The sequence below is a fragment of the Schistocerca americana genome, chromosome 11 (genome assembly GCF_021461395.2).
Source record: "Schistocerca americana isolate TAMUIC-IGC-003095 chromosome 11, iqSchAmer2.1, whole genome shotgun sequence".
Lineage (NCBI taxonomy): Eukaryota > Metazoa > Arthropoda > Insecta > Orthoptera > Acrididae > Schistocerca > Schistocerca americana.
Window position 1 is genome coordinate 134501724 of NC_060129.1, and position 26810 is coordinate 134528533.

General features: G+C 43.7%; 1 protein-coding gene across 2 annotated transcripts in view; it reads right to left on the bottom strand.

Moving 5' to 3' along the window:
- Positions 1-3956: 3956 nt before the first annotated feature.
- Positions 3957-26810, bottom strand: part of LOC124554112 (ankyrin-1-like) — a 78103-nt gene continuing 55249 nt past the window's right edge. For both annotated transcript variants that reach the window (XM_047128179.1, XM_047128178.1), the window contains exons 3-4: positions 25064-25210; positions 3957-4367 (exon numbers count right to left, since the gene is read on the bottom strand). In XM_047128179.1, coding sequence (XP_046984135.1) covers positions 3980-4367; positions 25064-25210 — 535 coding nt within the window. In that variant the 3' untranslated portion in view covers positions 3957-3979. The remainder of the gene's footprint in view (positions 4368-25063; positions 25211-26810) is intronic.

A 26810-nucleotide genomic window follows, 5' to 3' on the forward strand; every position in this document is an offset into this window, starting at 1 on the left:
TTTCTGCCTCCAGACAGCTGTCGCGCTGGACCTGTACCGTACGTTTTTGACAGCTCCGTCACTCTCTTAATAGTAACTGGTTACAGAACAGAGGAGCGTTCCGTTCGGACACCTAGGCCAACAAATTTAGTTAGAATCAATCTTCATGTCCACCGCAAGGTACAGTGACTGTCACAATGTATCTGTGAAAATATATCATTTAAGAGGTTCCAAACAGGTAAATGAAGTCTAAACATGAAGACGAACAATATTGAGGGCCAACATTTTAATCAGAGTCATTTGTTTTGCAAACAAATGACATATACAAATTACACTGAAATCGGCCTGCTCTCTCGCAGGCGAATTGTTCGATGTACTGACTAGCCTCTAATTTGCATCGTGTAGCGTGTGCTTCGCATACACACATTAACCAAAAGACATGGGACATTCTGATTAAAAAATAGTCCGACCGTGCATGTGTAACGTCAGTCCCGGATGGCGCGTAAATATTTAAGCGGAATGTCTCAGCGACAGAACATGCAATTGCACGTCTGCTGGGATAAAGTTGGACGTTTTCAGGTGTAAACCCATCCCTCGAAAGATCCCCCATTGCGCTGTTCATTTCTGGATCGATAGTAATGACAGCTTGAAAGCCAGCTGATGTCCCTACAGCTGCCGCTGAGACTTGCTGCAAAAATAATACATCAAACGCGACATCTTGTATTAAATCATCTAGCGCACTAATAGTAACAGACGTTGTTATCGGAATAATGTTTAGGGTTAGTACATGCGCGGGCAGTCTGACGACGGGAATTCTGAAGCGCGAATGACGCCACCTGTTGCTGTTTTCCACGTGAATAACAGTGTTGTAAGCGTTTTCGCCCAAGAGACAAGACCGAATGTTTACACAGGCTTTCGTTATGTAGAGAGTAATGCAATATGTTACAGATATGGTGCTCTTTCCAGAAACAACTGTTTCTTTGGCGTCATTTTCATCGATGAAATTCGGATCTCGGAAATTTCTTTGTTGTCTCGTGATCTCGCGTGCGCAGACGCGTACTTAAATGAAAACAAGTGCCGTAAACTCGTCGCTGCGAAACCGGGCTTGAAACGCATTTGCTCGGTACACGCCTGTCTGAAGCGTATTTCACAATGCTCTTCAACTGCTTCCACTGATACCCGCGCTGTTGCTGCTGCAGAGGAAAGGAAAGGAAAGGAAAGCTGAAGCCTGTTTCTCGTCGCTCTTGCTAAGCACAATAATATTCCCAACTTATTTTCTATTTATGGTTACGGTCGTATTCAGTGACACTGTAACGCTCTTGTCATAGCTGATTCCCCGTTCTACCCTAACAGATTCGAAAAGTTCGGGTCTATTTGTCACTTGCAAGTCCAAGATGCTGTCTTCACGACCCGTTTCTCAGATTAATGGCCTGAGGTAGTTTTTGAGTAAAGCACTTGGATCAGTTTCTCACGATTCCCTGGCCCTGCCAACAGTCTAAGCCACCTATGTCGCCCACTGCAGAGATGGCAGGTTAAAGGTTCCACCTAAAACTGTAACATGGCGAGGAAATGCACCCCAGATGTTCTTTCTTTCCATTCAGAGCTCTTAATAGACGAGTAGTTCAAAGATATTTCTAGCATCGCGACTGCAACAGCAAAAGGCCGGAACAGCTGTGGTACTCAAACTGTCCTCCGCCACACACCAGAATGTATCTGTGAAATTATCATTTCAGACTTTCCGAATCGGTAAATTATTTCAGAAAGGCGTTATCTTGTGAATTTTGGAGCAGTTTTGACACAAAACGGGATGCGTTACAATTTATCTTCATTTGCACTATAAATACGATAGCAGATCTGGTGCAGTTATTGTTTACAAGTCTGAAGATAAAGATTTACAATATTCAGGACCAATATTTTAAATTGAGTTATCTGTTTTGTAGATAAATGGTATAAATAAATTACATTGAAAACGACCTCCTCTCTCGCAGGCGAATTGTTTGATGTACCGGCTAGCCTGGATTTCGCATCGTGTAGCGTGTGCTTCAAATACTTCAGAACAAAATTTAATTTTTACACTTTTCTGTCGCACTGGAATGAGATTTACGTATTTCGATATCAAAATAAATTTTAGCAATTTCTCAGATACCAACCACACACTTACAAGCACTAGTTTAAAGAAATACGAACACGTTTCAAAATATATGACGTCCGTTTCGACAGCGGATGTCTGCCGTGAGTGCTATTGTGTTTGACGATGCGAAGAACACAGGTGGAGTTCTGGGCTGTTTTCCGTCTGCTGACGCGTGCCACACCGTTCCAAAGTGCCGTAATAGCAGAGTGCAACAGGTGAATGGCGTTAGGCGCGATCCGAATTTTGGGGAGTCACCGTTTCTTTAGGACGCTCTAGCGCGGTCACCACTCGCAGTCAGAAAATCACTGCTGATTGCTGCATGTTGTAGACGAGTTTGTCCAATTTAATTTTGTGTTGGGGTTTCAACTTTGAGAAACACGTGGTCTTTGTGAAATAAATGAAAATCTGAGAAAAGTCGGAAAATTTTGAGGCTTTCGTTGTGAACTCGACATACTACAGGGCAGGAAGCACGAAATTTGGATTTAGGAGCCCAAAACATATGATTGTGGAATCGCTGAGAAAATATCTATCGCAGTTTCTTACCAATTGGTATTTTTGGTCATTGCACGCAGGGTGGCTCTGGACAGTTACTCCTAGGTATTTTACTGTAGGTAACTTACTGTTTCCAGCAATTTGTGATCAGTAGTGTAATTGTACAGTAGTGGATTTCTTTTCCTGTGTATGCGCAGTATATTACATTTATTTATGTTGAGGATCAACTGGCAGAGCCTGAAGTATTCATCAATGCCGTGGAGGTCACTCACCAAGTCAGTACTGCCTTCTGGCGTCCCTGCTTCCTCACAGAGAATGTTCAGGAGCTTCCGTGTGTAACGCCGCCACGTGAGGGCCACAGAAGCTCTTGTTCAGAATGCAGTCTGTCACTTTGGTCACACATGCACGGACGGGTATGCAAAGTCTAATTGTATCACAGCAGAGAGGGGAATGAATGTTCCAAATGCGGTCTGCTTCCAAAACACCTATAGAGATGCAAAACTGTACTTTGGGAAACTGCCGTATAATTCCAGTGATCGCTCCATGTCTCACGTGATTGAGTATAATTCCCTGAGAGATGGTAGTTTCTTCTGTTAAGAGCAGCGAGCGAGGTGTGTGGGAGAGGAATGATTTTAGGTGGTTCTTCAATTGTCTTTATTTGAAGGTGAGCTGGCAAGAAGGCTGCAGATGGTGTGAGCATGATGTGGTGTGAGCACTGCTACCAATGTGACATTACAGTTAAACGTGGAAAGTACTTGTGCGGTGCACGCACAGAAGTGAATTCAGTGTGAAGTCGGAAGTGAAGGTACATTCTAAGTGAACAGCTTATATGCCAGTAATCTGAGTATGGTGCAGTTCGCAGTGATGTAACGTAGCAACATAGACACTGCTAGCAAATGGTTTGCAGTAATTAGGTAATGTAGGAGACTGGTGCAAAGAACTAACATTAACGCACAACAACCGGTATTCTCGCATTTGTCTCTTGGAAGAGATTGGGTGTTTACATTTCGAAATACAGGCGGTTGTGAGAGACGTCGGCTGTATTCTTGTAAGCTGTTTGAATACTGTATATGGGAAGAGAAACGCAAGACAGAGAGGGAGAGAGAAGTGAAGTTTATGAATGATGGAGTATTTGTCAATTGTTGCCGAGCTTTTGCAGAAATTGCTTGTGAAATGTTTTACGTAGTGAATTCTCGAAAGGAAGGTTTGTCACGTTGGTTTACAGATATCTCCTGTTGTTGCAGTAGTTGTGGTGTTACTGGAGTAATTGTGTGGACTGCAAAAGGTAGAAATGAATAGAGAAAGCGTTCATTTTTCAATTTTTTATTTTAATGTTATGTAGAATGAAGTACATGTTATTTTCTCTAGTGGCACGTATTAACGCCCTGTTAGCATCTCGACTATCTCGTGATGGTCGTACCGCCTGGCGAAGTCCAGGGGGGTCCTCCCGTCATTAGCCCTCACCCCCCTGTCGGCTCCGCCCTGCAGCAACGCAGCCGCCGCTTCTGCGCGCCCCCACCGTGCCGCCAAGTGCAGCGGCGTCCGCCCCAGCAGATTCCTGGCGTTGGGGTCGGACGCCGCAGAGAGCAGCAGCCGCACCACAGCCGCGTCGCCTCTCCCTGCAGCGCAGTGCAGGGCGGTCCACTTGTGCCAGCCCCTCGCCGCCACGTCCGCCCCAACCGCCAGCAACGCCCGCACCTCCTCCACCGCCCCCCACTCAGCCGCCTCTCTCAGCCTCCTGCCTCGCTCTGCATCAGAAAGGCTCCTGCACAAAACATCGACACACTTACTCTCTACTATCGAGACACACACACACACCAAATGAAAGAAACTGTCACAGCCGCAAAACTGCCAACAATTCTGAATACACTTCTTCCGAGCGACAAGTCACAAATCTAGAAATCTCGCTTCTGCGATACGGGTTAACCAGCGTATTACAGACAGATGCACAGAACTAGCCCATAATCAGAAACTTCACCCATCTCCCATTAAAAATAGGTGCACTCCATCTCTTAAATTCATTTGGCACATTTCCTCATAGTTCACTCCACAGATCCGCCTCCTTTCACCTCGGCATGCAGTTGCTACCCAACCCTTCATCTACATTCAAACACACCCCAAAACTACCTTCTCTGCGTACCAATTCCTTCAATCACTTAGGAAGAAAACACTGGAAACTAAACGCATCTGCAAGTACTGAAATACAATTTCCTCACCAGACAGCTAAGTGATTCAGACCAGTAACATGGAAATTTCCTGACCTACCGACAAAAAATATAAAAGTCACTGCTTCGTACACAATAAGTCGGTCGAATATTTCAAATACAACACGGGCACCAGGTCGGCTCTCCCTGACACACACACACACACACACACACACACACACACACACACACACACACACAAACTACCTGCTGCATAATAATCGTCACATGTGCTCATATAATCATGCATGCAACAAGAGATACATCCACTGGAACGTTCATTTCCATCTGCTTACAAACTTTGCAACCCACCATATGGTCTGTGGCAGGCGGTATCCTGCACAACTACTATACTCGTTCATGTTAACTTTGTGTAACTTTTTGCATTTTCTGAAAATTCTGGACACAAAATAAGTTACACACCACTACAGAAGGCGTAAAACTTTACATTTATACTTAAAAAGGTCTAAGTCAACTTAAAGTGTACACCAGCTACGCTGCTTCCGAGTAAAATTTCTCTTTCAGTAGTACTACAAACACTTAAACCGTAACTTTATACCAGTCTCAAAAAAGTACTGTATTTCCTGTATCTAATGCTATGCATAAATTAGATCATGCCAGAAAGAAATCAGGTGTCTGTAAGAAATAGAAAAACTCAGTGTTAATTGATTATTGCATGTTCACTTACAAATATCAAAATACTTGTATAGATCTGGCATTGCTGAACTTTAACCAATGTCGCGGGAACCTCTCCCCACAGCTGATGCAAGTTAAAGGCTAATCCCAAGCGAGAGAGCCAGTAAGAAGCTCCAAAGACAATTGAAATACCAACTAGAAACTACAGACGTAATAAAACTGCTGCATTCAGTACAAAATAATCAATGTAGGTGGAGCAGCAACCGTATGAAACAATAGTAGTAACTGGTACACATAAAAAGTTCTCAACTGACTGCAGTCATCTGCTTTTTCCGTTCCGCTCCCAAGTAGAGCGAGGCAGAAACGACTGCCTGTATGCCTCTGTACGAGCAACAGTGCGTCTCACCCTATCTTCACACGCCTTGTCTCAAGTGTACATTGCCACAACTAGAATTGTTCTGCAGTCAGCGTCAAAAAACAGTTCTCTAAATTTTCTCAACAGAGTTCCTCGAAAAGAACGTCGCCTCCCCTCCAGTGATTCCGATTCGAGTTCCTGAACCTTCTGCACAATACCTCTGCGTCACTCGAAACTACCGGTAGCAAATCTAGCAGCTCAGCTCTCAGTCCTATAGCTGTCTTCCTATAATTATACCTGTTGCCGATACAAAACACTCTAGCAGTACTCGAGAATAGGTCGCACCAGCGGCCTACATGCAGCCTCATCTACAGGCCAACCACACTTTCCTAAAATTCTCCCAACAAACTAAAGTCGACCTCCCGCCTTCCCTACCGCAGTCCTCTCAACCTCGTTCCATTTCGTATCGCTTTGCGAACTTTCGCTCAGACATTTAAGCGACACCTCTGTGTCTAGCGGAACACCTTAACACTACGTGTCTGTTTTTCCTACTCACCTGCATCAACTTACAGATGGCTGCCATTCGTCACAGCAACTAGAAATTTTGTCCAACTCGCCTTGTGTCCTCCTACACTCACTCAACGATGACATCTTACTGTACACTAGGGGACAGTCAGCAAACAGCTGCAGATACCTGTCCACCAGACCATTTATGTATACAGACAGTAAGAGCGGTCCAACCACCCTTTTCTGGAGAACTCCTGCCTCTGGCGAACGCTCGCCACTGAGGACAACATACTGGGTTCTGTCACGTAAGAGCTGAGGTCCACTCACATACATGGGAACCTATTCCACACGTTTCTATCTTCTTCAACAGTCGACAGTAATCCACCGTGTGAAATGCTCTGTGGACATGTACGAATATGTTATTCAGAGATGATCGACAAGCGCACCACATCACAGGAAAATCTGCACAATGCAAAGAATTGCGATCTTTGGGGTAAAAATGGCTCAGTCACCTCTATTGCAATCACAGATTGTATTAAAGAGTCGGCACAGAAAGAACTGGGGGCTAATGTTGCCCGTCTCAATAAGAAAGGATTGTAGTTTACACACAACTCAGCCTTGCCGCTATTGGACGCATCAGAAAGGCAACCGAAAATAAACCACACAGTTTGCCAGAACCGCCAAGAAAGTGCACTACGAAATTTGGAGTATAAATCCATCATTGCAGGCAGCTTCTCAAAATAGGTAATTTGATCAACCATAGGGACTTTTGTATGGCTAAAAACTACTGCTGACATTACACAAATTAGTTGTTGCCGTAAAAACAAAAAAATTATTTTCCTTGGAAGAAAGCTGTTTAGCGTAAGACACTGCATGAAATGCGATTTACTTGCAACAGACCTAAGTAAAGGAAAGGTCTCTCTCGAGAGAAGTCATTACTGACTGGCGATGCAAATACTTGATACAAGTCAGGAAATTAACAGAACTCTTTTCTATCGACGAAACTTGGGTGGTGAACCAACGACATTCCTGTTAGAAGACTATGACAGGGTCGTGACGTTGGCACCGAAATGGACAATATGATAGTGGAAGCAACAGCGGTGAATGTTGTATCCAACACTGGGTTTATTTATTGGTCTACATCAATGTCGTCTTCACCAAAATATTTCCTATTACATATTATACATTTATTCCAGTGGTTCTTCCAATGCTTAAAACTGTTCTGGAACAATCCTTATGGTAGCGTTTAGTTCTCTCAGAGGTGCAGTTTGAATGTCATCTTTTATGTAAAAGACAGCTCTTTAAGGTTTGTCTTGATTTTTGAGAACAAAATGTCACATGGAGCGAACATGGGGCCAAGGACATCACTACAGTATTGTTTCTAGCCAAACATGCACAAGCTGGCAACGAACTGTGAGCAGGTGCGTTATCGCAGTGCAGAAACAATGAACTGTTCCGCCACAAAGCGGGACACCTTTCCGTGTTGCTTCAAGCCATCGGGGTTGAGCTGGTGAGAAGATCTGCCCACTGGCCGTTTCATCTTGGGACAAGGAGTCGTGGTGCACTGTACTGTCAAAACCGGAGATCACTGTCAGAAACTTAACACATTTCAGTGGTCTTGGCCGTCTGTCACCGAGTCGATCGAGTGTTGGTTTACGCATCGTTTGGTTTAACTCTCAGTTCGTCTTCTATTATGACCTTCTCGTCATCCTCATCTTCTTCTAAAGGTTTATACCAGTCGTAAACACCTATTTCACTCGTAGTATACTCAGCAAAAGCGGTATATAATATTTCTAAAACCACGATGCATTTTAATCCGTTCTCATAGCAAATTTTAATACAAATGCGGTAATCCGTTTTTACAGTAAACAAATAGTCGCAGATACTCTTAAAATACCAGTATCCTTTCTAACACCTGACAACACACTAAGTAACCGATACGCATAACGTTGTACACACAAAGACAAAAAGGACGTATGAATCTGAGTAATAAAACGCGTAAAATGGCGAGTTTCCCGTTACTTCTGAGCACTACTCGTATCACAAGAATGGTTGCGCTTCAATCCACCCAATCAAGGGGAACTTTTACCTCTTAGAGCAAACACAATGGAAGAGCAAGTCCTCAGTTGTCCGGTATAATTACACCACATTTCGTTTATAATCGCTTCGGGATATATCCATACATTTAGGAGGGAATTGTAGACGAAAATGCATTCAGATGAACAGGCGTTCTGACGTATATTCGTAACAGATGTAGCAACCCTGGCTTTTGATTTCTGTTCCTGTGTGGATGTAATTTACTCCACAATGTCGTGTTTCGGGAGATGGCTATCGTGTGCTGTCTCGCAGTGGTGCCAACTCTTACCTAAAAATGAACGCTGCCCGGATGGGTCTGCACAGTGCGTCGCCACCGATTTGAGGCGCGCGCCGCGGAAACGCCGGCACGGCATTTCGGAACCGAGGCGTATAGGAAAAGCAGGCAGGCCATTCCGGCACCAAGCGAGTAAAAAAACTCGCAGACGCCCTCGCGCGCCTTGACGTCACGGAGAGGAGGCTGCAGTGCCGTGCATTCAGTTTTGAGACAGCCACGAGCAAGGGTCGCTGTAACTGCGCCGTGGCACATTGCATTAACAGTGCTCGGACGACGACGGACGTTACTTGTCACGTTTCTCCCAAGGATGGGCACTTGCGACGTGAATGGATGGTTCGATGCAAACGCGAGGACACAGTGAATGTGGAAACTGCACGTGTGTGGTCAGGTCACTATCGGCCAGAAGATTGTGAACGGGATTTGAGAAATGAGCTTCTAGGGTTACCTTCAAGAAAGAAGTTATTACCAGCAGCAATCCCCTGCATAAACTTTCCGAACTGGCGTGGATAAGAAATTGTGGAAAGCGGTAATGCAAACGCAAGGGTAAGACGTCTGCATATACATAACACCTTCAATAATAGAAACTGAAAAATTACCGTAATACAAACGAAATCACATAAATGGAATGCTTTTTCACACATTACTATATTGCTTTACGGGAGTGAATGACTCGCTATATTGTACAGGCAATAAATAATGTTGCTCAAGTGTATTTGCTTTCCCTCCTGGATATAATAGGTACATTTGTCTTAGAAATAGCCGTTTTTTTTAAGTATTCTCGATATGTTGACTATTTTAAAGCTAGTATATACACTCCCGGAAATGGAAAAAAGAACACATTGACACCAGTGTGTCAGACCCACCATACTTGCTCCGGACACTGCGAGAGGGCTGTACAAGCAATGATCACACGCACGGCACAGCGGACACACCAGGAACCGCGGTGTTGGCCGTCGAATGGCGCTAGCTGCGCAGCATTTGTGCACCGCCGCCGTCAGTGTCAGCCAGTTTGCCGTGGCATACGGAGCTCCATCGCAGTCTTTAACACTGGTAGCATGCCGCGACAGCGTGGACGTGAACCGTATGTGCAGTTGACGGACTGAGAGAGGGCGTATAGTGGGCATGCGGGAGGCCGGGTGGACGTACCGCCGAATTGCTCAACACGTGGGGCGTGAGGTCTCCACAGTACATCGATGTTGTTGCCAGTGGTCGGCGGAAGGTGCACGTGCCCGTCGACCTGGGACCGGACCGCAGCGACGCACGGATGCACGCCAAGACCGTAGGATCCTACGCAGTGCCGTAGGGGACCGCACCGCCACTTCCCAGCAAATTAGGGGCACTGTTGCTCCTGGGGTATCGGCGAGGACCATTCGCAACCGTCTCCATGAAGCTGGGCTACGGTCCCGCACACCGTTAGGCCGTCTTCCGCTCACGCCCCAACATCGTGCAGCCCGCCTCCAGTGGTGTCGCGACAGGCGTGAATGGAGGGACGAATGGAGACGTGTCGTCTTCAGCGATGAGAGTCGCTTCTGCCTCGGTGCCAATGGTGGTCGTATGCGTGTTTGGCGCCGTGCAGGTGAGCGCCACAATCAGGACTGCATACGACCGAGGCACACAGGGCCAACACCCGGCATCATGGTGTGGGGAGCGATCTCCTACACTGGCCGTACACCACTGGTGATCGTCGAGGGGACACTGAATAGTGCACGGTACATCCAAACCGTCATCGAACCCATCGTTCTACCATTCCTAGACCGGCAAGGGAACTTGCTGTTCCAACAGGACAATGCACGTCCGCATGTATCCCGTGCCACCCAACGTGCTCTAGAAGGTGTAAGTCAACTACCCTGGCCAGCAAGATCTCCGGATCTGTCCCCCATTGAGCATGTTTGGGACTGGATGAAGCGTCGTCTCACGCGGTCTGCACGTCCAGCACGAACGCTGGTCCAACTGAGACGCCAGGTGGAAACGGCATGGCAAGCCGTTCCACAGGACTACATCCAGCATCTCTACGATCGTCTCCATGGGAGAATAGCAGCCTGCATTGCTGTGAAAGGTGGATATACACTGTACTAGTGCCGACATTGTGCATGCTCTGTTGCCTGTGTCTATGTGCCTGTGGTTCTGTCAGTGTGATCATGTGATGTATCTGACCCCAGGAATGTGTCAATAAAGTTTCCCCTTCCTGGGACAATGAATTCACGGTGTTCTTATTTCAATTTCCAGGAGTGTAGTTCAAATGACAAAATCAGCATATTTCGCGTAATTTGTTTACATTTACTTCTGTAACAATAGCTGATGCTGACCAGCTGACTTCGCAGCGTAGTGGTATGGTTTCTGACTCCCATGTTGGAGGTTATGGGTTCGTATAACTGTATTTCCTCTTACATTGTATTTTTACATTTTATCAAACTATGCTATTGTAGCCGCTTATGCCGGTGATATATAATCGCTTTTGTCTATTGATCTGATTTTTAGTGAGAAATTAATGCAGTTGCATAGTACTTGGTCAAAAATTTTAGGAAGAGTAGGCCTACTCAGTAAATAATTTTAGGAATAATAAAATTGAAATTAAATTCATTCCTTAGGGATCCGGAAGTCGTGCACAACGCTGTGGAGCAAGAAGTTTGCAAAAGCGAGCTTTGACGGCTTTAGAAACTGTGTCACCGAAAAAAAAGAAAGTCGACCGAAGCACATGTACAGATTGCGTTCATGCACCCACTGAACTATTGAATAAGAATTCGGAAATTAAGGAACTGAGGGCCGAGATTGAATGCACAGTAAGAAGCGGCACTAAAAAATGTGATGCAGCCTTACGAAGTGAAACGAAAGATCTCCGACGTGTTCTTTCGCTGAAGCGGGCAGAAAAGTCATCTGACGTGAAAGAAAAAGCAACATTGCACAAAAGTGTAAATAGTGTATTGTGAAATTGTTTTACACTGGCGCAAATAAGATGCCTATTAAACGAAAATAAAAGGGTAAAGTGGAATTCAGAGGACACATCCCATGCATTAACTTTAAGAGCTCTGTCACCTAAAGCATACACTTATTTGCGAAAGCGAAAAATTCCTTTGCCGTGCAGGCCAACCCTTCAGAAACGGACGAAGGAATTTAAACACAGACCGGGTATTCTTGAAGATATCCTGCATTTATTGAAAGCCAAGTCACACACTTTTACTACTCGAGAGAGAGAGAGAGAGAGAGAGAGAGAGAGAGAGAGAGAGAGACAAGCAGTTCTGACATTTGACGAAATCAATTTTGATGGCCGCACATGTTACGATTCGTCTGAAGACGTAGTAGTCGGACCACATTCCAATGTACAAGTTTGCACGATACGTGGGTTGTGTAAGCAGTGGAAACAACCAGTTTACTATGATTTCGACACTGTGATTACCAGTAATTTGCTTCAGAGCATCATTAAGGTAGTTGAGGCATCAGGAATCGGTGTTGTTGCTGTGACGTGTGATATGGACGGAAAAAATATAAAAGTTTGGAAGGAACTGTCTGTCGATACAGAGAGAACTTATTTCGTAAATCAAGCAGACGACACCACGAATGTATAGGTTTTCTTCGATGTACCACACCTGTTAAAGTTATTACGGAACCGTTTCTTGGATACAGGCATTACGCTACCTGATGAATCCAAAATATCCAAGGCAGCTACACAGGAACTTTTAAAGCATCAGAAGAGTGACTTAACGATAACACACCACATTACTGAAGCGCACTTAAACGTAACTCGACAAGCAAGGCAGAATGTACAGATGGCAGCGCGACTATTTTCACGACAAACAGCTCAGGCTTTGAAGTATGTTCTTCATGAAGACGTTGAAAGTAATTTTATTGAACTCGTTAACGACATCTTTGATGCCTTGAACTCTAGAGTTCCAAAATATGAATGCTCATCCTTGTGTAGTGGGTTTGGAATTAATCTCTCAATTTGAGAAAATACTTTGAACAGATTCTTAGATATCTGTCCAGCAATGCGCGTTGGTGAGAAAGAAAGAATGTAGCCTTTCCAAAAAGGTTTTATAACTACAATAAAATGTCTCTCTTTGGTCTTTTCGGAAGTATGAGAAGTGTGTAAGTTAGCTATATATTAACTTACAGACTGAATCAAGATTGCGTGGAAAGTTTTTTTCCTAGGGTATGAGGATTAGGTATATTTCATAACAATCCTACACCTATTTAAGTAAGGAACAGGGTAAGTCTCCTTATACTGACAGGTAATGCAAGTGATCTCTCTCTCTCTCTCTCTCTCTCTCTCTCTCTCTCTCTCTCTCTCTCTGGGAACACGCCGGTTACTAAAGAATTAAACACGGAGTCTTCCCAGTGTGGCGTCGACCCGACCCGGATCCTGCATCCCCAAGTTTCATTACCAGTGAGCTCTGTGTGTATGTTGTTGAAGAAGAGCTGCTACAAGGAATCCCAGAAACTGTGAATGTGGAAGAAAATTAACTGACAGATGTGGTAGCAATGGGGGACGACTCTGTAATGTGAGATGTTCTTCCAGATGCGGTACAATACAGTACAGGCTATATTGCATTTAAGTGCCACAACATTGATAAATCACTGGGCTTTCCAGGAGCAAAAAGTGAAGGAGATCATGCTGCAGACTGGATATCAATTACATCTCGTGGTGGTCTTTACACTCCAACGCCAGCATGGGAAAACAACAGTGTTGCTGTTTGAAGATGAATTTGCTGCTTTTCACGGAAATGGACTGTGTAAACAAAAAAATGTAAAGTCTCTGTGCTCTATTACAAAACAAAAGTTTCCTGAGGTCCATGAACCAGTTATTACTCTTTATGTAAAAACGAGAACATTTGTAAGGATTAGGCATCTCAATCAAGAAGCAAAGTTGGAAGCAATGAAGAAATGTGCTGCAAAGAGGAAGCAGTTATGGATTGCATCGTCGTCTGGTAAACGGCAGTAGAAACAGACTATATTCATATCTGCTTCTTCATCAAACGAGCGAGTTATTTTCCAACTTAATCATCATTTATTTACTGTTAATGTGTACAAAACCTGTCATGCCCCTTGTTTTGACTTGTACAGATGCGTATCGAACGAAAGCGAAAGTAAAATGAACGAGTAACATGGCACCGAGTCTGTGCTGCGGCGCATTTGCCGTGTAAGCATACGGCTGCGCCGCGTCAGGGTCCTCGTGACGTCACTGCGCTCCACCCAATAGCAAGCGTTTTCGCCTGAGTGCCGCCCCCCCCCCCCCCCCCCATGTTTCGGAACATCCCGTAGAAGTACCTCGTGACGTGGCCGGGTAGGAAGGGCGGGCACTCTCTAGCTCGCTCGCTCGCTCACGAGGTTTCAGACACACGGTACTCCGCTGTAAACAAAACACGGCCAGGCTAGGCTACGCCACTGTACCAGACCCCTCCACTGTTTAATTGTCTGCTCTGCAGAACTACCAAGCAACTGTGTCGTCTATATGCAGGTCATTTCTGGTACAATTTACGTTGCATGCAGACGTGTACACTAATGAGGTGAATTTACACTGCTGCTTTTATATGGCGAATGTCACAGAAATTCTGTCGAAACAGGAATGTCTGTCCTTTCCGTCGTCGTTCATCGCGCCAGACCCTTGCACGCATTATTAGGTCAGCAGTGCGAAGACGCAGCTTCGACGTCTCCCAGAGGACGAGGGCGAAGGCTGCAGCCGACAGGGCACTGGAGGAAGCCGCTCTGGCTGCGATGCCTATCCATTGGCACAGTGGCACCACACGTATAGCCAAGGAATGAGGGGTCAGCAGACTAGAGTCACTCCCACCTCGCATTTATATTGATGCCACCCTTACCATCTGACACTCCAGTGGGAACTCCTGAGGACGTGATTTCGAACGTGGCTTAAAATTTTGTCTTCCTGTGCTGCAGTGCATGGCAGACGATTCTGAAAATCATCAGAACTGAAGTAACAGGCTCTTATTATGAATGTATGATTTGGCACGATACGAAATTGCATTGTGGGACCTCACTTCATCCACGGGGTGATTAAATGGAAATATCTATGCACATATTCTTACTAACTGTTCTTCTACAGGTAGTTCCGTGGACAAGCAACAGTGTATGTGGATCGAACACGGCCGCTGCCCAGACGCTCCCCTGCTCCAAAGCGACCAATGAATGGAAAGTTTCCCGGCCGTTGTATGGGACGGAATGCTGCAGTACAGCCAGGTACCCTGATATGACTCAACTCGATTTCCTTCTACGGGGAGCACTGAAAGATAGAGTCTGTCATGAACCCCAGGTACGTCAGATGATGCGCGCCAGACCACACAACGACCTATCATCCAATGTAGCTTGTGCAGTTCATCTCCCTCTCTCAAACAGCCATTCCAAATGTGCCTAGCAGTCGATGGTGTACAATTTGACTATATTCTTAATTAAAATGTAACAACACACTTCACTAAGGAAAGTATTTAGTTTGTGGATGACAAGGCATCAGTTATTTTGAATAAATGTTTAGCTTATTTAAAATCTATTCCGTCTACGTACAATTTCGAGTAGTTTCTGATTTCAAATTGACAGCAGGTCTTTTGCGCTGTAGAACCACCCGGGTGCTTCCAGGCAGAGACAGGCTGAGCTGACAGAAGGTCATGGGATAGCGATATCTACACATACAGATGGCAGCAGTATCGCGTTCGCAAGGTATAAAAGGGCGGCGTGTTGGCGCCGCTGTCACCTGTACTGAGATGGCTCCTCGGAAAGGCTTTCCGACGTCTTGATGGCCGCACGACGGGTTTTAACAGACGTCGATTGCGGAATGATAGAGCTTGCCTATGAATTGATATTTTTAAAATGTACAGTATCCGATGTATCGACATAAAATAAAATACCGTTATCTGCTCTCCATGTATCGACGAAAGTATGGATATATCAGAGCAAAATCATCAACGTGCCTGCCTATAAAAATATGGGCTGCACGTCGTAAGTACACTCCCGGTTTTAGAGCTGTTCGTTGGAGTATTGATTTATTATTGGATACTCTGTACATCAACAAGCTATGCCCCTCAGAGCAAGAACTGAAAGGAAAACGACGGATGTTCACGCCTCCCGACAACCACCGTGCGAGCTGCGGTAACTGCATGTAAGTGGCACACTGAAAGGTGTCTCGTGGGTCCATCGTCTGGTATCGTCACGTATCCGATTTGTCCGCAACACTTCACGTCGACTTCCCTGCTTTTTCATTTCTGCAAACGCCATCAACCCTCAAGCTGTAGCGCCAGAACTGGGTCGTGAATCTAAACGTTTGCCATTTCTGTTGGTAGCGCTGGGCGCCGATTACGCCAGCAGTTCCCCGAGTCCACTGCAGCGACCAGTTTTGTCGTTTAGATTTTTGTTCATTTTCAACGTCTGTTTTTGAAGAATGTCTATGTGAAGAAAGAGCACACTAGTTTCGATAAAAATTGTGTAACGCAACTGGTGTCCTGTTTCTTCGCATTTGATATTCCATTCAATCCGCCCCTCCCCCCGGGGCAATGGGTGTCACATATACTTGCCTCACATAGTCAAAATTAAACACTGGACCTGGTGAAAGTTCAAAAAGCGACAACACTCCTTTACACAGTGAAAGTAAAATTATGCCTCAGTACAAATTCAAAAAAGCTACTTCAATATTTTCCGAAAACTGTGAAAAAAATCTAAATTAGAGAGACTGCCTTTAGTTGCCGTGGCGAGAAGACGTATTTCTAGTGATGCAGAATGTTGTCTGAATAATACACCACTGGCCATTAAAACTGCTAAACCACGAAGATGAAGTGCTACAGACGCGACATTTAACAGACAGGAAGAAGATGCTGTGACATGCAAATGATTAGCTTTTCAGAGCATTGACACAAGGTTGGCGCCGGTGGAGACACCTACAACGTGGTGACATTAGGAAAGTTTCCAACCGATTTCTCAAACAGCAGTAGACTGGCGTTGCCTGGTGAAACGTTGTTGTGATGCCTCGTCTAAGGAGGAGAAATGCGTACCATCACGTTTTCAACTTTGATAAAGGTCGGATTGCAGCCTATCGCGATTGCGGTTTATCGTATCGCGACATTGCTGCTCGCGTTGGTCGAGATCCATTGACTGTTAGCAGAATATGGAATCGGTGGGTTCAGGAGGGTAATACGGAACGCCGTGCTGGATCCCAACGGCCTCTTATCACTAGCAGGCGAGGTGACAGCCATCTTATCCGCATGGCTGTAAGGGTTGTGCAGCCACGTCTCGATCCCTGCGTCAACAGATGGGGACGTTTGCAAGAGAACGACCATCTGCACGAACAGTTCGACGACGTTTCCAGCAGCACGGACTATCAGCTCGGAGACATGGCTGCTGTTACCCTTGACGCTGCATCACAAAATGGCTCTGAGCACTATGGGACTTAACTTCTGAGGTCATCAGTCGCCTAGAACTTACAACTAAGTATACCTAACTAACCTAAGGACATCACACACATCCATGCCCGAGGCAGGATTCGAACCTGCGACCGTAGCAGTCGCTCGGCTCCAGACTGTAGCGCCTAGAACCGCACGGCCACCGCGGCCGGCGTGTTTGCATCCCAAACATTTCCCCACTTCTTACCTTTCCAAGTCTTGCATGTCATCTTGGCGTTCTATTTTTTTCTGCTTTGTTTCACATTCTCTACGGAGCATACTGATTTTGATATCAGCATGTGCTGCATTATTAATACTATTATCCTGGACACTAAGTATACAATTCGACACTGTCGATGATGTTTTCAGTGTGCATGTAGCACATGTAGGTGTGTGTCATCTTATATGTAGCGTTTTTAAAATTTTTTTATTTGTAGGTATGTACTTCCTGTGCTAAATTACGCGTTATTACCCGCATGATTTGTATGCAGGAAAATTGAAAAATTTCTGTTTGTTGCCTGCCCCTGATATAATTTCAACACTAATTCTCTCTGTCTTCCATGACTGCGAGTGGAAATGGGTGTGCTTCTGTTGCCTGCCTGAGGTGCAGGAGGGTTTTAAATGTTCAGTGGATTCCAAAGTCGATCAAATCTGCAGCTGATTATCTTGGTCAATCAAAGCAGAAAGTACTTGAATCTCTATACAGGAGGGAATCAACATCTACATGGTTACTCTGCAATTCACACTGAAGTGCCTGGCAGAGGGTTCAATGAACCTGTTTCATACCATTTCTCTACCATTCCACTCAAATGGCGCGTAGGAAAAAGGAACACCTCAATCTTTCCATTGGAGCTCTGATTTCTCTTATTTTATTATGTTGATCATTTCGCCCTACATAGGTGGATGTCAACAAAATATTTTCCATCGGAAGAGAAAGCTGGCAATTGAAATTTCGTAAACAGATCTCGCCGCAAAGAAAACCGCCTTTGTTTCAGTGACTGCCACACCAACTCGCGAATCATATCAGTGACACTCTCACCCATATTGCGCGATAACACGAAACGAACTGCCCTTCTTTGCACTTTTTCGCTGTCCTACGCCAATCGTACCTGGTAAGGAACCCACACCGCGCAGCAATATTCCAGCAGAGGACGTACAAGTGTAATGTAGGCTCTCTTTGGTAGGTTTGTCGCATCTTCCAAGTTTCTGCCAACAAAGCGCAGTCTTTGTTTCGCCTTTCCCACAATATTATCTATGTGGTCATTCCAATTTAAGTTGCTCGTGATTGTAATTCCTAGGTATTTAGTCGAATTGACAGCCCTTAAATCTGTGCGATTTATCGTATACCCAAAATTTAACGGATTTCTCTTAGTACCCACGTCGATGACCTCGCACTTTTCTTTGTTTGGTGCCAATTGCCACTTCCCGCATCATAAAGAAATTCTCTCTAGATCATTTTGTAATTGGAATTGATCGTCTTATGATTTTACTAGACGGTAAATTACAGCATCCTCTGCAAACAATCTAAGGGGGCAGCTCACATTATCACCTAGATCATTTATGTAAATCAGGAACAGCAGAGGGCCTATGACACTATCTTGCAGAACGCCGTATATGACTTCTATTCTACTCTATGACTTGCTGTCTATCAGTAAGAACCGTGACATCTCTGCGAGGAAATCAAGAATCCAGTCACACAATAGAGACAATACTTCATATGTATCAAATTTGATTAATACTGGATGTATACGTGGACAACGAAAAAATTCCCGGATTTCCCGCTTAAAAATACACTTTCTCCCTCGTGAAAACACTTTCTGTCTTAAGTGACAGTATATTTTTCCCTCAGAAGTGCAAAACTTATCAATCCTTTGAATGGTTATGGTTTTGGACATGGGTGTAGAATTTCCCGGCACTTTAGAAAACGAAACTCAGGGATAAAGACACATTTTGGAAATATCTTTGATGTGCAGCAACACGTACGTTGCGTATTTTCGTATTACGACAGCACACATTGGAATTCCACCAAACACCGCATGTTACTTTCCGAATCACTGAAATCGAGATTGCGATAGGCTTTTGTAAGCCAGCCACAGCTCATGTCACGTGATCTCGCCAGCTCATGACAGCAAGTATTCAGAGCATAGGACGCGTGATGTAGTCAGTCAATAGCAACATCCCTGTTAAGCAGCAGTAACACACGAGTTAATGGCTTACATTAATATACATAGTGTTGCTACAAGAAAAGCAAAGCTTCCACATATAATATTGGTCACAAAGGTTAATAAGCTGCAAGAGAAGCTAATCTTTCGATATAATGTTGATTTTTGCGCGTGTTACACTTTAAGATACATCACACAAATGTGGCAGTAAAATTTTTAATGATGACATAAATGTCTGATCTCCAGGGTTTGAAATTCTTCTAAATAGCTTGTCATCAAAGAGTTGATTTTTAAATGGAGTCAAACACACTGTGATTTAAGAATTCCATGGTACACCCTCGCGCATAGTCCAACTTACGTTAAAGGATATTTACTTTGAAAGTAACGCCTTTCAAACCAGCATTCGCAATATTTTTCCACGACCTGCTGGAAACAGGCTCGTTCCAGCAGCTGCCGGAGAGCGCCAGGTAAGAGGCGCCCGCGCTTGAGCAGCTATCATTATGTAGGAAGCCAGTATGTACGTACACGTATAACATTAAAAGATCTTACATTACGTTGTAAAAGCAGTAAGACGTCCCAGGGTACTCCAAGAGATCAGAATTTCGTGAACCATACTAAAATGTGCACATTTAAACTGCAACTTAAAGCGCATATTCGTGTGTCCAGATTCAGATGTAAATTTTCTTGGAGTACCAGTACTGCATAATCTTATGTTTGGTTCATTATTATGGCATAATGCCGTACGTGCTAGAAGATGAAAACTTGCACTTGAAATGCAGCGAACAGTTGAAACTAGCCAGTACTGTGGAACTAAAAATTTCGTTTCAAATACATTGGATGCCTCTGTGGAAAAGGTTAATAAAACCCAAATTTCTTTAGCAAACAGACAAAAATAACTTCATTGTTCTGCAAGGCGATTGGTGCTTGACTGTCAGAAAGGTGGAAACAAAATAAAATCTGAAACTAATAACGTATATCAGCCTTCGGTGATTATGTGAATGTATTTTAATTCACTTGATACCTCCCGGCCAAAGATATCCGTTTTGCTTTCATTTGACGCGAGAGTAAACAAAGGAGAAACAGCAAAACCACTGAACGTTAACACGGGCCACGTGGAGACTGCCCACTATAGCTCGGACTTCTCTCCGTATCAGCCTCGCATCTACGATATTTGCGAACTGGGTCAATACTAAAAAAAACCAATTTTCAAAATTACCCTATGTGCATCTTGTAAAACACATCATTCTGAAAAATTTGAAACAAAAACATACGTGTTAGAGAAAATATTAGACATGTTATTTGGCCTTAAGTGTGCCAAAGTGCAGTGCCACGCCTCTTCGTACAGCGTTCTCCTATCGCACGTCACTGTATTTCACTCTGTGGAATTGAAACGTGTATATTTTGTAAGCGATGACATTAAACTATATTCAGGACTGTGGAAACAGAAATGTCCTGTGCTGCCTCTCCTGCTCCCAGTCAGCCAGTTTGACAGCCTGCCCCTCTTTATTTTTTAAAAAAACTCACCATTAATAGCGGATGGGATTATTTGTAATCGGGAGAACAAGATCTCTTCAGAAAATTTGGACTCTATTGCCTAATAGCTAATAACTTCCTGTTTTGTGTGACAAAAGTAAAATATAGGATGCATAAAACCAATATAGACAAGAGACAAGCAAGAAAGTACACATTTCAATACTTACCTCCTAGCATTTTTTCTCTCTAATCTTGCTACAGCTTTAAATGGCGTGCTTTTGCTTTCTGCACAAGAATCTATTACCTCACCAAAGTTGGTCAAACTTTTTGCTGCATGAAAATTCGAAATTTCGTTATCTAATACTGAAAAAGCTGTTAATACAAATAATAGCTAAGACTGGTGTGGTTTCTGGATCTGATTACATATATTTTGTCGATGTATGCTAAATAAAACAAAACAGGCCTTTCTAATATTGTAGCAAATTTTATAACACACACACACACACACACACACACACACACACACACACACACACCAAATTAGCGAGACTGTATTGGCACACAGTCATTTTTAATACATGATAGAATATAATTCACTAAGTACATATATCAAATGCCTATTAGGCCTACAACAAGCAAAAAGCTTTATGTTAGGAAATAGTTTCACATTTCATTCATACGCACCAGTTTCTCAAGCATGAGATCAGAAAGTAGTATTGCGAAATTCTTATATAAATTTGGAATAGTCTCGTCCTTCCATAATTTGTGTGATGTCCCCGTTTATTCTGCTTCCTCGTTCTAACAATCTTGTCATCACCAATTCTGTGGACATTCCTGCCACTGTCAAAATTTGTTCGACGATTAACTTCAGTAACCCTGCCAGAATCACCGGTTTAGTTACCCCTAAATTGTTCTGCCATTAGGCGTTGTTACAAATTCGTACAAAACGTTTTCTGCGTTACTTCCGAATCACAACTTAAGCGGCTGCTAGCCGGGGACTGTACAACTGGACCTTACTAGTGTAGCAATCTGGGCAGAAAGTTTGTCAAAATTTCATTTTCTTGGATACAACGAGAAGATAATACGTTATCTTACCCACTTGTTATTCCTGCAGTCGTTTATTTCCATTCTGGTAGGCTGAATCTATGGATTTCGCTATGAATTATAAGAAAGCTGAACATTCGAAAACCCAATCAGACAGCGACTGGCATTTATCCGTTCGGCTTTACTCCGCTCAGCTTGTACGGCCCCATCCCCTTTTGTCTGCAGAAAGATTATTTTCTAGATGCGATTAGGATTCTCCTGACAGAGACATCACGTACACTACGCACGCATTCAAAAACCAACTTACGATTCATTCAGAAATGAACTTAAAATGTGTTCAGAAACCAACAAGGATGCGTTTCAAAATCATATAAATGATTGATAGATCAACGTGCGCTGGATGCTAGGCGCTTTGTGAAATAAGTTTTTCCTTGAGAATATGAATTTGGCGCCCCCTTTTCCCGGTACCATCTAGCTGTTTGCTGTGACTGCTTGCACAGCGGAGAGCCACATTCCTGTAGCCAGAAGCGGGAGAATAGGCTTCTCAAACACGACTCAGCTGCGCATGCGCATGAGCTCGCTCGTAACTGCTAACACGAATGTAATGTAAACAGTTGTGACTTCATGGTCATCGGAGGGAATTTGTTGTTATGAAGTCTTCCTAAAGCCTTTGACACGTTTTACTGTTGGCAGACGCTTGCATGAGGACTGTGTCGTCGTATATGGCGCATTTCATTTGCATTTTAAGTTATTTTGGTTTTTTTTTCTCGTTAAGTTTCATTGTTGCAGTATTATTCTGCAGTTGTGGGGTACAGTAATATCATTTGTTAGAGTAACGGTTCTTGCCAGTCAAAATTACAAAAATTTAACTGAAAACTAAAACAATGAAAAATTCCCAGAATTCTAAAAAATTCCCGGGTTTTTCCTGGTTTTCTCCTGGATGAAAAAGTTCCCGGGTTTTTCCCAGATCTCCCGGTTGTCCCGGGTCGTATACACCCTGTAGAAGATGAAAACGTGCCCTTGAAATGCAGTGAACAGTTGAAACTAGCCAATAGTGTGGATTTGAACACTTTGTTTCAAACAAACTGGCTGCCTCAGCGGAAAAGATAAATAAAAGCCGAATTACTTCAGCAAAGCGACAAAAGTAACTTCATTGTTCTGCAAGATAATTAATGCTTGACTGTCAGATAGGTGGAAATTGTATTAAAATCTGGAACTAATGACATATTTTAATCTTCCGTAATTGTGTGAATGAATTTTAATTCACTTGATATCTCCCAGCCACAGAAACCACTCTCTTTCATTTGACATGACAGCAGTGAACAAAGAGGAAACAGCAAAGTCACTAAATGTGAACACAGATCACCCCCCCCCCCTCCCCACTACAAGTCAACCTGATCTGCGCATCAACCCTGGATCTATGATATTTCGTACCGGGGCAATACTAGACGGTTAGATGGTGGCGCCCCGGGTCGTATACACCATTTAATAGTCTCTTGTTAGAAATGGTATCAAACCCTTCTGGAAATCTAAGAATATGGAATCGATCTTAGATCCCTTGTCGACAGCACTCATTACTTCATGGGCATAAATAGCTAGCTGTGTTGCACAAGAACGATATTTTCTGAATCCGTGTTGGTTATGTATCGATAAGTCATTTTCTTCGAGGTGAGTCAATGTTCGAGTACAGTGTATTCTCCAAAATCCTACTGCAAATTGAGGTCAGTAATGTGTCTCTGTAATTCAATAGGTTACTCCTATTTCCTTTCTTGAGTATTGGTGTGACCTGTGCTACTTTCCAGTCTTTAGGAACAGACCTTTCGCCAAGTGAACGGTTGTATACGATTGCTAAGAAAGGCACTATTGTGTCTGCATACTCTGAAAGGAACCTGATTCGTATTCCATCTGGACCAGAAGACTTGCCTTTCTTAAGTGATTTGAGTTGCTTCACAACACCTAAAATATATACTTTTATGTCACTCACGCTAACAGCTGTTCTGGTTTCGAATTCTTGAATAGTTACTTTGCCTTTTTTCGTGAAGGAATTGAGGAAAACTGTATTTAGTAACTCCGCTGTAGTGGCACCATCATCATTGTGGAAACTCTGCTGTTGGTTTTATATATATATATATATATATATATATATATATATACAGTAGGTCCAACTATCTTTGCCCACGTCGGTTGCCCTTTTCTAAAAATAAAAGTTAACTATACCATGGAATTATGCAAAACTTCTCCTCGGTGAATCAAATCCACTACTCATCACACCTGGTGACCTTCATCATCCATCGAATACAGGAGTTTGTTTACGAGTGACGAGCCATACAGTGCTGTACGCATCTCCACTCAGCCACACCCACTGCATTTCTCACTTCTAGAGAGCAGATACCTCAACCATTAGACCAGCTGAGTGCATTTGCTGGCGTAACTGGAAATGCCATTGTGGATGATCTTTTTACCCATGGTTTGCAAACACTACCGCCAGAGATTCTCATGTACATCCTCTGAAGTAGGATAACATCCACCGATTAGATTTCCCTTTTGATACTCTTCCCAGAAGTCCCCCGGGATAAACTCTAGTGCAAGTGTCGATGAGAAGCTGAGTCAGAAGTGGAGGTGTGCTCAGGCAACCGACTGCTCAAGGAGACTGCCTGCAATAAGCAGCAAATCTGGGTTCCTGTTACAGTGCGGCACAGATTTCCAATAGCCACTACAGATGTAACTGACCAGGGAACCATTTAAGGAATATTCGAATTACATTTTAAGACATACCCAAAACAAGCTGTATCCTCATTACTGTACTAAATATTAACTTTTTGTCATTATTACTTGTATTTCTGTTTACCTTATTTTCGCCATTTCTTACTCAGTGTCTTCAACAACTTATATCTACAACCATTCACATAGATTTTGTTGAGAGGAATTGTGTGAAAAATCCTGTTTCCACACCCATTTAATTCAGAATCAATTTGTAAGACACACAATCGTCACTAAAAACAAAATCAGATTCAACACATCAATATATAAAGAATCTTTGGGAATGGGTATGATTTGAATGGGACACTTCCTACGTAACTACAGTTGAGTGACTGAACTGAACGTAATTCTCACTGCAAATACAGAGAACGAGAAATCTTCTGCATATGTGCTCAATCTTCAAAATATCATAGCCAAAAAAGTGAGAAAGGAGTAATGTTTAATGGCATCTGTAACCTCTATCCAAAAACTGAAGGAATCTGTATTTTATTTTATTCACTATATCGGCTGGATCATGCCTAAATAAGCAGTACTGTGAGGGTAAGACTTGGGCACGTGTGGCAACACAACTCACCGGAAGCGCGAGACGGCTGCGTCATCAGGTGGAGGGGTGTGTCGGGCAGACGTGGGAGGCGCAGCTGCAGCAGGAGTCCGGCTGTGGCCGCTGTGGGGTTGACGGTCAGAGTTGGGGGTGGACCCGCCCCCTGTGGCGGTCGGCGAGCTGCGCGGAGAAACACTGTGTGGGTGGGCGTGTTCACACAGGGGCTCACTGCAGGCGGTACAGCTGAGGGACTGTCCACCGGGGCAACAGAACACTCAGTGCCAACAACACCAGCCTCTCACATAACGTGACTGTACCACCAATTAACTTGTCTTTTTCTGCACTACTTCTGCTATATTCCCCACTGGTGTAGCTTAAGATGCGAAACAACAAATTGTTCACAATGAAGCATAAACCAAATCCCAAACATAAGGGCCAACAATTTTGCTGCCCTAACAGAACAACTATCAGTCAGAATTTAGAAGCAGTTAAAGTGAACTGGCTGCTACTTAGAGAGAGAGAGAGAGAGAGAGAGAGAGAGAGAGAGAGAGAAACAAACTGATAAGTTGGGGTATCAACTTACTGTTTAAACTATATGGTCATGGATATGCCTTCACTCTGATGTGAAGCCCGAGGGAATGAAGAAGATGGACAAGAATTACAAGAGCTATGCTATAAAAGTTATCGAGAGTATATTCAAAAATCTGCATTTGAGTAAAGCAAATAGAACTGTATATATGCATGTAATGTCTCCACAATTCGATTCATTGAAAAAGACAGCAGTGGTGATGTGTTTCTTAAACAACAATTTTCGTGTTGAGCAGTTTGCAGTAGAGTCCACCATTAAAAGACAAAAATGGGTTACGAAGTGTATGCAATTTTGTATTAAGGACAACGTTTACAACTTGTGAAGTAACATGTAGTTTATTGAATATGGATTTTTTTTTAATTGAAAAGGAAACAAAATAGACTTGTATGGAGCATATGTATCCAAAAGACAGAGGCAACAAATGATAGCTGGATGAAAACGTCACATCTATACTGACACTGTGGGAGATACGTCGTACACCTGTAGGTGGACAGCGAATATAATCTGCTGTATACCAGTAGCAGGAAACCTCATAGGATTCCGTGGACGACCTCTGGTAACACCACAGGGAACTTCGAACAAGACGGGGGGGGGGGGGCGCAGAGATTTCGTGTCTGCTTTGTAAAAGGGAATGCACGGAAAATATTCAGGGCGATAGCTGAACAGAGACGAGAAGGAAATGTGATGGTAAGGCACAGCATTAAGTGTGACAATATTATTGTGCTGGCTGCATTATTCTCTTCTTGTTTGGCCCCAGTGTGCATGAATAGCCCCAGTGTCCATAGCTCCTGCTTTACTGGATATCTCAGGGAGTCATACCCTGCTCTTTGGGGCCAGTCACTTAGGGGTAGCGTCTTTTTTAGTAATCAGCAAAATCCTCAGTCCCAGGTTTGAACCTCACCGTCACTTGAATTTTGAATAAGAATCATCAGCATTGGTGTCTGAAGACTTCCAGCATAAGGTGTCACCCTCTTTCAGCCAACAGCCTTTCCAAAGAGGGCGGAGGGGCCGACAGAGGTTCAGGGCACTCTCTTTCCCTTGAGGCTGGAAACTGCTCCTAAATGAGGAAAAATTGGCAATGATCAACAACATGAGGACACAGAAGGCAATGTCAACCACTGTGTAAATATGCATAACGTGCATCAACATGACATGTGGCATGTGATTCAATAAGAGCCATAATGGTCTCTC